Source organism: Plectropomus leopardus, chromosome 19 (genome assembly GCF_026936395.1).
Source record: "Plectropomus leopardus strain MGB_pleo_1.0 chromosome 19, ASM2693639v1, whole genome shotgun sequence".
In the NCBI taxonomy this organism is placed as follows: Eukaryota; Metazoa; Chordata; class Actinopteri; order Perciformes; family Serranidae; genus Plectropomus; species Plectropomus leopardus.
Window position 1 is genome coordinate 16,557,053 of NC_142194.1, and position 12,081 is coordinate 16,569,133.

At 39.2% G+C, this 12,081-nt stretch overlaps 1 protein-coding gene across 3 annotated transcripts in view; it reads right to left on the reverse strand.

Moving 5' to 3' along the window:
- Positions 1-12,081, reverse strand: part of taok2b (TAO kinase 2b) — a 37,600-nt gene that overhangs the window by 23,182 nt on the left and 2,337 nt on the right. For all 3 annotated transcript variants that reach the window (XM_088070385.1, XM_042507384.2, XM_042507383.2), the window contains exons 2-7: positions 8,137-8,277; positions 5,977-6,048; positions 5,781-5,882; positions 2,729-2,774; positions 2,516-2,612; positions 2,113-2,226 (exon numbers count right to left, since the gene is read on the reverse strand). In XM_088070385.1, the coding sequence (XP_087926511.1) occupies positions 2,113-2,226; positions 2,516-2,612; positions 2,729-2,774; positions 5,781-5,882; positions 5,977-6,048; positions 8,137-8,268 (563 nt within the window). In that variant the 5' untranslated portion in view covers positions 8,269-8,277. The remainder of the gene's footprint in view (positions 1-2,112; positions 2,227-2,515; positions 2,613-2,728; positions 2,775-5,780; positions 5,883-5,976; positions 6,049-8,136; positions 8,278-12,081) is intronic.

Sequence of the window (12,081 nt, forward strand, 5' to 3'; positions counted from 1 at the left end):
AAACAAATCATTTCAAAAAACAAACAAAAGAAAAAGAAAATGCCAGATGTTCAGCACCTGTATTTACCCTCTTTGACCCTTGGTCTTTGCTGTATTTGTCCAACCTCTTCTTCACTGTGACTGGACAGCTGGTGACAGGGACGAGCGCAGTGTACTACCCAGAGTTAAACACTTTTCAACTATTATTTCAAGATCAGAAAACGAGTAAAAAAAATCACAGTCATCTGTCGAATTGGCTTGGTGACGTACCAAATCTAGTTTGCCATTTATGCATTTTTTTTCTGATAGATTTTTAACGTATCTCCCTCGCTATTTACCTCTCCTAGTAGTTTTAACTGTGAGTGACATTCCCACGCAGGATTTAAATCGCTTACACACACAAGGGATTTCCAGGAAATGATGAATACATGTAATCCAGCGTAATGTAATTAGACTGTTAAAAGTCTCACTATTTACTGTTTGCCCTCTTAACACCGTGTCAGAGCTGTATTAGGTTATTGCTAATGCGCTGCTGCTTCACGTTAAAAGCATTCAACTGGCAAAAAATGAGGAAGCGTGCATTGTGCCGCGGTCACAGGAAGAGCAATGTATTTCTTATCTATATATTTTGACAAGGACAATACATGTTGGCATCGTTACAGTCAAAGAAAATGCAACCGGTGAAGTGTATGTGGGACTTTTAGGCGTGGCTTATTTGCAGATTTTGTCCCCATTTGTCATCAAATTTGTTAATTGCAAACGTTCATCAAAAATGCTTCAATGAAACAAGACAGCGGCCATTTCAAAGTAGCTGCTCAAAGAGTGTCTGCAGCCCCAGAATTCGGGGACCTGTAGTGTTAAATTGCAATTGCTGTTACCATGGTAACCAGGACTGTCTCCAAATCAACCAGGACTGGACTAGAGGATTACAACTTTGACAACAGCTTATTAGGACACAGGGACATACTTAATGAAGCTTAAGAACATCAGGGGTGTTGATGACATTTTTTATAAGCAGGGAGCATTTTAAGTCTTTTTGGAAAAGCTCATGAATACGAACATTAGGAAGGTGCAAGATTTGCAGGATCATAATCTGGTGTAATTCTTGAAACCACGAGGAGTAACTGTTTTCAAACTATCCTCTCATGACAAGAGTGACACTGTTACGAGGTTCCTTCAGCTTCAGGCAAGTGGGATTTAAGCCTTTTTAAGACTTTTTTAATGCCACTTTTTACACAATTTTACAGAACCCAACATTTATTACTTAAGGTTGGGGGGACTTTTATCTATTTTTCAAATATATATATTATTACACAGAACATGCCTCTATGGTGATGTTAATGCAAGAGGCATTTTGTATTTTTTTCTTTTTTTAATATTATCCAATTATTTTGGGATATCTCAATGCAATGTCAAAAAAATAAATAAAATTAAAAATCCCATCTCCAATGTCTCATTTTTAACAATGTTCCTGCAGCTTAAGTTAAGAATTAAGACGTTTTAAGGCTTTTTTAAAAGCCACTCAGAATAAAGTTCAAGACTAATGTTCTCATAACTAAAACTGAAAAGGGACAATTTTATTTTGCCCAAATGTTTATTATGACAAAACATGAAATTTCTTTTGTCCAGTGAAAAAGTTACTATCGATGTCAAATGTTAAAATAAAAACCCTATGTGAGTGAAACACGTGGAAGACGGTGAATAAAACATATTAAAAGTAAATAATAAAAGTAAAAAATAAAAGTATCTATTTGGTTTACCAAAACAAGTGGGAAATATCTGGCACTTCTATCTGGTTTTCTTGGCAATTTTGTGTGTTTTACTCTGCAAGTGAGACTCCACTGCCTGGATTCCCAGCATAACGAGTTTAAGGAGAGGAATTCATTAAAATATTGAAAAAAAAAAAATTAGATGTTACCATTATTTTGAGATTTTTCAATGCAATGTCAGAGAAAATGATTCATTAAATCCTAATTTCCATATCTGGGCATTTTTTAAGACTTCTGAAAGATTAAATTAAGTAATTTTCATACAACTTAGGGCCTTATTTTTACATTAATGCAAAGCCTTTTAAGACTTTTTAAGGATCCGTGGGAGCCCTGCTGTTATGATTAATTAAGTCTGATGTCTTACCAGTAAGGTGTTCCCACAAAGGAGTTGGCCGGGGCAACGATGGAGGCCGAGCCAAAGTCTCCCAGCTTGACCTGACCCGGCTCTGTTAGCAAGATGTTTCCTGCCTTCACATCCCTGAGAGAGAGACGTGATCAGATAAGAGAAAAATGAGTGGTCGGGAAAAATCACGTAGAGGAGAGAGGAGAGAGGAGAGAGACATTATGAGGGAAAAAAATGTATTGTTAGATGCACTGAAAAGCGTTGCTGCGCTGAGTGTGTGAGCACGAACACCGTTGCATAAGCTCATCTTCGGCAGCACAGTTTGTGCTTTTCTCCCCTGTATTTGTTTTGTCTCTTGTCAGAAGAAGTGTGGGGGAGGAGAGCAGAATAGACACAGATAGTGAGAAAAGGGATGGGGGGTTACCTGTGAATCATGTTGTGAGAGTGAAGATACACCAATCCCTGCAATGCACCATGGGTTATGGCAGCTATTTCCACTTCCTGGAGGGGTTTCTTGTGGACTGGAAGAAGAAAGGTATTGTTTATGTGAAGGACTTTAATATGTAATTAACTCATGAGTGTTAATTTGAATCAATTCGTGTTAATTACTCATTTGTCTCTATTATTTCCTACTTACCTTCTAAGAGGTCAGAAGCTGAGCCCAGGCAGTACTCCATCACCAGCTGGGAGAGACACAGAGGGAGGGTTAAACTGCGTGCTATTTTAGGGAGCCTAACTCAGGAGAATACTTCATGTTGAGGACTTTTTCACACTTGACCCGAATGGAAAAGATTTTTTTTTTTGGACCGGAGGCAGTTTTCAGTAGAGTTCAGTACAGTTATTGAAGTGAGAGAGCTGTTGTCGAGCGCAGGTACAGCACAGAGAAGTGCTCAAAATGGAGGTCTGAGCGTCTTCTCGACTGCATCGAGCCAACTTCTCCACATAGCACAAGATGATGTTTATTTTACAGAAAAGAGCAGAATAATACGTAAAGCTAATTCAAGAGAGCACACCAGCGGACTATTTACCAAGTCAGGATTACTGGTCTAGTTGAATTACAGACTCAGTTATATTCAGGGCAAAAAGAAAAGCATAACCAGAAAATATACTACATATTTTTTTTTTGGTTTTTAGTTCAGAGGACGAGGAGCAAAGAAGGAAATTTAATTTTAAATATGCACAAGCTACCTTAAAGCACGTGTATTTCTGTATGTGGTGTCAAACTGTTTATTAAGAGAATTCTTCAGAGAACAATTCAAAGGGTAATATTAAAATCTTTCAGTTCAAAAGTATGTGTAAGGAGAAAATAATAAGACTATATGAAGTTGCCAGGTAATGGCTTTTTTATGGTGAGTTGCTGTTGCTTTTGATTCTTTTTTTCCACCAGTCTCTCATTTGCTCTGTAAGTATTGACTGCTAAGTGACTGACGGAAAGATCACCTATTCTTGCTGATTTATTTTTGAGAAAGGGGCTGATAAAATAAGAGTTTCCTCTTCCTGCCCCCTTTCGATCATGAAATGTAACGTAGCAAATAACTTTCGGTTTGATTTCAAACTGTCTGTTTCCATGAGTGAAATAAAAGTGAAAGTGAAAGTGATAAACATGATGAGTTAAATGTGTCATATAAGTGAATACAGCACTGAATGCATCAGTAGAAAAAGCTTATTTATACAATAAGGCAGGGGCATTTTGACAACAGCATCATTCCCAGGGAACAAGAAACTGTTATTTAACACTGGAACTTAATCTGCTTTTTGTCCAGAGGAACCAAAGACTAGATTTGGTTCCTGCACAATAGTTTCAGGTTCTGTTGGTTGAGGAAGTTTCAGGGTGGAGTTTGCAGGGCTGACTGTCAGACTGTTCTAGACACCGTTATTATCGGCATTAGGATTAAAGGTTGGGGTTTTTTTTTTGTTGAAAACAATGTCAGGATTTGTTGAGAGAGAGACTGCGGGAGAGGTGACAGAAAAACAGGAGTATACGAGAGAAATAAATTATGATTTGATGATGGTTTAATGGCGATTATGCTATAAAGCAGAATTAGATAACCAGCAACACTCAGCAGGGGTTTGTCATGATAATAGGGTTATCAACATACTGAGGACATTAAAAACCATCAAAGTCATGTCTGTGTATTCTTAGATATTTTGCCGGTGTGTACATAAGAATGTTGCCAACGCAATGCCAGGATAAACAGCAGGTTTTTTCAGACTTGGGCGCAGCGCTTCAGCATTTTTTCAAGGCATGTATGAAATTTTTTTTAAAAAAAATGCTGAGACATGTTTTGCTGTCATTTCAGAGCAAATTTAAGTCCACTGCAACTTTAAGTACATTGATATTAATGCTGTTATATTATCATTATGAAAGTGGCAAAAAGTGGTCTTGAAATGACAATAAGATTGTTCATTGCGATTAATTCTGGGAGAATATATTGTCCAATAAAAGCACTTATTGTGACAGGCACACTCAGCAGATGGTTTACTGTGAAGACAGGTGTTTGAGTTTTTAGTCCCCGTTTCTTTTTAGTCATGACAGCCACCTCAAACATCAGAGTCACGCCACAATAAATACAAAACCAACATGACGACTCCATGTTGGTGTTTTGGTGTGTGAAAATTCAAATGCTGCCTTTGTCTTTTAATCTGTCTTTGGCCTACTTTGTCTAATCTTCATGGTTCTTCAAATGCAGTTTAAACATAAACAGGAACACACAAAAGAGATTTTTAAGGCGTTTTCGGTCCAGAGGAACTTTTTCATCAGTCAAGAGACCCCTTTTTTGTGTGTCCACACCACAAGAAATAGCAATAATTGTAGTTCTTAAAACGCTGTTTAAAAGGACTCTTTCAGAGTAGATCCCAGCACAAGAGGAACCATAACACCATATGACGCAAGTGAACAGTGTTTGGGTGAACACGCAAGACAATGCAGGACGGGCAACTGCCATTTTTAAAAACCTGTTTGCTGTGTAAACAACAAACAACATAAAGCACAAACAGCAGGTTGTAATGGGAAAAAAGGTAAGAAAACACAAACAAATAGACTGACAGTGAAGTCCAGGCTTTTCTGAGCATATTTGCCCAGTTTGATTCATCAAAGCAATAAACGAGAGTCTTTGATTACACGATGTTGTATAGCCATCGCTGGTCAGCTTACGTCACTTCAGCGTTAGCATTACCACTGCGAATGCAAACAGCCCCTGAAGACATTAAGTTTTCTGGTGCGCTGCCCAATGGGCAGCTCCTCTCAAGGAGTCAGAAAAGTTTGGTCTGAAAACACTTTTAGTTTCTAGTTTACTTCCTGGATTTACTTCCTGGAACTTTTTGGCCAAAGGGGGCTTTTAGTGGTGCAGATATTCGCTCTGAAAATGCACACTGGGTCAAAGTCTGTATTGACAGGAACCAGTTTGTTTGAAAGGACCTGTTGAATAAAATCTTGACACTTTTTCATCTTTGTTTTGCTTTAGTGTATCGAGAAGTACCTTCTGTCCATATACAATAATGCTTTTCATGAATGTGACGTAGATGGCGTGCTGAACTGCCTGGATGTGTACTGCACAATCGATTTAACAACTGAACCAAGTATATATATATATACACACACACACACACACACACACACACACACACACACACACACACACACACACACACACACACACACACACACACACACACACAGACTCACTCACCCATGCTGTGTGCTCTCTCAGGTAGCAGCCACGGTACTCAACAGTGTTGGGGTGGCGCAGCTTCTGTAGGAACTTCACTTCTTTGATGATATCCTGCCATTTCTGGAAGATCACAATTATCGATAAGCAAACCAGACCGATTCGCTGATCTTGCATCTCTGATGAAATGACAGTTTACGGAGTTGCCAGGTCTTACCTCATTGGACTGTTTGCCACTATAGGACATCTTCTTGATGGCCACCACCTCATTGGTGCGGATGTCATGGGCCTAATGTGAAAAGGTTGGAGGCAACAGATAATAGATTATTTCTTTCAGGTATTCAGTTTGAATTGTAGACGTGTCCCTACTTTAGATTTAATCAGCCATTTTTACATCAGAGAAATCACGATTATATAAAACAAGGATTTCTGCTGAGCCTCCTTCGCTCCTCTCTCCTGCCCTCTCCGGTCGATCTCTTCATCCATGACTAGCTCCTTTTCACCCTTCATTAAACAGAGTTTTTCAGCCACCGCTTGTGAGTCGTCCTTTGTCCTTACGTCGCACCATGCTTTTATCGTCTCCTCCTCTCCTGATCTCCTGACACCTTTCACCTTCAGCTGATGGGTTTGTCCACCTTGTGTTGTTATTGGCGATACCTTCATCACTGATGTCCCTCCTGTCTAACAGACAGCAGCTCTGACCCACAACATCGCTCTAACCACTGTCAGCTATTCTTTGTTTTGCTTACATTTTCATGCCTACGACCACTGAGACCGAGGCTAGATTCAACGCAGTGATGACGTCTCAGTAATGGAAAGAAGCAGCCTCTTCATTTGATCCATTTTTTTCAAGCACAGAGGAAGAGTTTTCGGGTTGTACAGAAACAATGTAATATAGCCTGCCCTGAGCTGCTACAGCTACCAACCACCATTAGAGCTGGAACCACTTAATTATATTTTAAAGAAAAAATATATATTTTTGTGACCATCAAACAAGAAGACTACACACTTTAGGAGATATTAATTCCAGGAGCCTGGTGGATCAGTGGATAGAGCGGCGCTCCATGTACAGAGGCTCTGTCCTCACTGCAGCGTCCGCGTGTTCGAGTCCGGGCTCGGTCCTTTGCTGCATGTCTCCCCCCCTCTCTCTCCCCCTTTCATGCTCACACTGTCCTGTCAATTAAAGGCAATAAAAGCCCCCCAAACATATTTTTTTTAATTCCAACTGTTACTTTCATTTGCATTAAATTACATACATTAGGTTTTAATAAATTAAGTCCAATTTAAATGTAACCATCTCAGTTTGTTTTTTAATTTCCTAAAGAATAACTGAACAAGATTAATAATCCAAATACCTCTCCATCAAGTCATAATGTCTTTGCCATATCATGCCTCTCCTCGCCCCAGAGGAGGACATGATCTGAACAGAAATCAATAGTACAAAAGTAAAAAGGGCGAACGGTCAGAGAAAAACGCTCCGTGATCTTAAAGCAAAACACATTCACAGCAGGCCATTAGAGTGTGTGAGCATATGTGACTAAAGAGCGATCATTTCTATGCCCTTACTCCTGAATTCAACAACAGATTTTCAGCTGGGTTAATAATCAGTTGGCCAATAATTAGACACCATATTATCATTTCACATATGTATTAGTATCACAAAAGTGTTTGCTGTTAATTAAATCTAACTTATAGAGACCTGATGTAATCACAAATGTCCAAAAAGAACTGGATACGGTGTTTTAGGTGAGGTCCTGTTCATTTCTATGAAGGTTGCCCAGCTTTAACTTCCATGTTTAAAATTACCTGGATTTTGCACTCTGTTTTTACATCACTGGGCCTAAAGACTAGAGGCCTCCATGGGGGGAACAGACTACTTCCAATTTAGCCCTCTGCTAACTTTAACAGTGATAAATGTATTCAATCTTGCAGCTCTTCTAGACTTTTGAAACATTATCGAACCAAGTGGATCAAATTCTGATAGTAAAACGAGTCATTTTGCAAAGGATGTTCAAAATATGAATCCACTGATTTACAGATGTCTCTTTCACAAGTCTATGGGAAAAAGTTCCTTTGGGTCCCACGGCATCAAACGACCGACCCAGACGTTGTAAATCCATGTTCACAACCAAACTGGTTTCAAAACCTGGTGCTGTTCCCTGGGGCTTTAATTAATCATTTCTCAGTTACTAAATTCCTGTTCCCGATATATTTTCACGTTAAATATAATCCTGCACCCGAAATTTAGACAGCTCAAACTGTTGAGTGTATCCATATCATGATGCCAGCTGACAGACTTTCAGTTTACGCCTATGGGAGGATACCACCCAATATCCCATGACTTTTACAGATGCACACACAGAGGAAAGTCACTTACAAAGTAGACTGCTCCGAAGCTCCCATGGCCGATCTCCCTCAGGTCTGTGAAGAGCTTCTCAGGGTCCTCCCTGAAGAACAGCTCAGCCACCTCCGGGTCCTTCAGGCTCCCGGCCCGCACACTCGACGGCATGGCCAGCGCCTGGTGAGCGTGGAGGAGACACACTGGGTGAGCGTCTGTTATTTGGAAGGATTACCAACAGTTGTGTTGGAAACATGAGTCGCCTGGAAAATATGGCAGCACTTTATATTATTCATCAAATCTATCTTAATGTACGTGTGTGTTTTGCTGCAGTTCCTACAGCTTAAGGCATGTTAGATTTAATACTTTTTAAGACTTTTTAATGCCACTCAGCATCATATCTAAGACCAATTTTGCAATATGCAAAAAAATGGGGAAAAAACATAAATTAAGTTTTATTTAGGATTAGAGACAATTTTGCCGTTTGTAAATACTTTGTTGGCGAGTTTTCTGTCTCTCACTCTGCATTTGGGATTTCACTGTCTTTAGTCCCACCATTTCAACAAGAGGGAATTGGTAAATGATTTCTTAAAAATAGATTTAACTGATTATTTTTAGATTTTACAATGCAACATCAGAATTTGTTTTTTTTTTTCTCCATAAAATCCCACTTCCCAAACCTGATCATCTTTTGATCATCGACTTTTGAACGTTTGATTTCAAGTCATTTTAATAACAATTAAGGCCTTATTTTTATGCAAATGAAATCAATGCCTATTAAGACATTTTAAAAATCATAGTGAACTCTGTTAAACTTGTTACTTAAATAAGATTTGTTGAGAAAAAAAAGTCTAGTTTGTGACATCTTATTGATAAACTTGGATCTTTTTTTTATTTATCTATCTTTATCTACTGGGGTTGCAACAGTATGAGATTGGAATGGTACAACAACCATCTCAGAAAATATCACAGTTTCAGGGCAACCAGTAGCTCAGAGAGAGAGTCTCAGTACATGGGGCACCCGCTCTACCAGGTGCCCCGTGTACTAAGACTCTGTCTTTGCCGCAGCGGCCGCAAGACCAACTCCAACTCTGGCTCTTTGCTGCATGCCATCCATCTCTCTCCCCCTTTCAGCCTATGGTTGTCCTATCTAATGAGAGCAAAAAGGGCCTGAAAAATTATCTTTTTTAAAAAAGAAAACCGCTCTCTTTCACAGTATAAAACTATTATTACCGTCAGTTACAATTACCTTTAAAGGAATTTCTTCGTCATAATTGAAACTTGAAACCAGTATTTGTAATAGCAGTATATGTTAAAAAAAAACAACCTCCCTTTTGAAAACAAGCACACGGTCAAACCACGGTCTACCTTCAAACCTGTATACTGCTGCAACCCTACAGTGTACAGTGATGTATCTTCAGCTATTTTTAACAACATATTTAGTGCTCTATACATATCTGTTGGTTTGCTAGTCATCACTTTTTTAGGAGCGGTTCACTTTGATAGATTCGTATGTTCAGCGTGCATCCTGCTCTACATCTGCAATCAAACAGACCACAAAAATTCAAATCTGTATTAGCTCACATGGGTGGAAAATATCAAAGTGCCCATCAGCTTCAAATGACCATCCATCCACCCACCCATACATTCATTCATCCATCATCATCCATCTGTCTCTCAAACAAGGCTGAACAATACTGGCAAAACTTGACATTGCTGTATTAACTGTTTGTGTTGTTTTTATAATTAACACTGCAATATTTAAAAATAGTTAATAAACATGATTTCCCCAGATACAGAATGCAGCTTTTCACATCTGTAAATACACAAGGAAGAAATGTGCTTTGGTTCCTTTATAATCATTTTCGGAGATTAAGACATCTTCAAATGACAGATGCAGAAATGTATTTCCTCAAACCAAACATCCTCTGCCAATTTTTTAAGCATTTTGACTGGTCATCATTGGTCCTTCACCGGTGCCCCTTTTGGTGGCATGCCCATAACAAAGAGAAAGCGTGCATGTTTGTGTATTAGTATGTTAGTGTGTGAAATCTGTAAAATCAGGCTCAATAACCAAGCGGACTACAGACAGATTTGTCTTTAAAGGTATACTACGCAGAATTATCAGTTACTGTAAACAAGCTCGTAAACAAGAGATTCACTCTCACATTTGGCATTTTGTCTCGCTTTATTTGTGTTTTTTTTCGGCACTGTGTCTCTTGGATGCCTGCTGCTTACAGCCTGGCACCTGACTGTGAGCTTTTTATAAAGCCCTGACCTCACCTGAGCACTGTGAGGGTACACGCCCAAAAACGTCACAAACACAGAAAACGAGACAAAAATAAGAAAATGCAGGCAGAGGGCGGAGTCTCTGCTGCTGATGATAAAAGAATAATTTGATCAACTTAACAGAAATATATCAACTAAAGCTGAGATTGGGAAGCGATATAACTGCTGCTTATGCACATACTGATAGTAATTTCTTCACACATAAACAACAATCTTGATATAAATGTTTTTTTTTAAAAGAACTGTGACCAGTGTTCAAACTGAGCAGGACATTTTAGAGCAGCAGCCTGGCTGATGTATCAGTGTGGCTCTCGTACAGAAAGACATCTCTCTAAAAGCAGCAGGCCAAATTTCACCAGATAAAAGTAAACTGCCAACCAGTTTAGCAGACCCATGATTTGCCTATTGAGTTTTACCTTTGTTGAAGTACCACCTCAGGGTTTGGTATCTCCCTGAATAGGTGGTGAGAGATTTGCCGACCAATTATGGAAGTGAAGCCAAAGGAGTGGCGTTCACTCAGGGCCAAATTACTGTCTTTAGCATGTGGCTAGTGGAAACTCAGATTAGTAGGGATAGAAATCGAGAACCAGTACCAGTCGAGAAACGGCTCCAAACTGTAATCAGAATCATATGCCTAAATGCTTATCAGTCCCTTTTAATGATGCCAGCTTGTGTTTCTGCCGTCAAAATTATGCACCCTGGGGTGCCCGGAGGTTCAGTTGGTAGAGCAGGCGCCCATGTACAGAGGCTGTGTCCTCACTGCAGCGGCCGTGGGTTCGAGTCCGGCTTTGGCCCTTTGCTGCTGCATGACATCCCTTCTCTCTCTCTCTCTCTCTCTCTCCCTTTCAAGCTCACACTGTCCTGTCAATTAAAGGCAATAAAAGCCCCCCCAAAATCTTTTTTTTAAGTCCAACTATTACTTTCATTTGCATTAAATTACATACATTAGGTTTTAATAAATGAAGTCCAATTTAAATGTAACCATCTCAGTTTGGTTTTTAATGCCCCCCCCCACCCTCAAAAAAAATACATATATAAATATAAATTGTGCACCCTACCCTGCTGGAGTCTCGCAACAGGCAGAGGTCATAGAGGAGAGGAAAAAGTGATCCAAGGCATGGTTTGATTTCACAAAGAAAGATTACAACAGAGCTGCTTGTAACGTCTGTGAAATTATCATTTCAAGTAAGGGTGGAAACCAACAATGTGCTGAAACATCTGTCTGTGCAACTTAAGCATAAATGCCAGGAACACCATGTATTTGACACTATGCATGAGAGCCACTGCTTTCCAATGTCTGTGACTGAGGCTAAATATCCTGTTATAATAACATTAGCCCCACACAGGCAGGCTTAACAGAAGACAAATGCTTTATAAATATTATCCAAAACTAAAACTTAACAGGAATCCATAAGGAGAGAAAGAGAAAAGGAATTGGACCAATAAGTAGAATTGATAAAGGCCTTGGTTTTAATAAAATATCAATTCTGATGCCCACAAATTAGGAGATTAGAGGCTCAATAGCAGTGAGGTGATTAGAATCGTATGTACCCGCTTATGTATTACTGGATTAAAATGATTAGGCATTATTAAATAATTGCACTGCAATTACCATACTTGGTGTGCTGCTACAGAAGGTCTACATAAAACAATATCATTTTACTCACAGTCAAAGCCTATTTAAACCTAAATTCA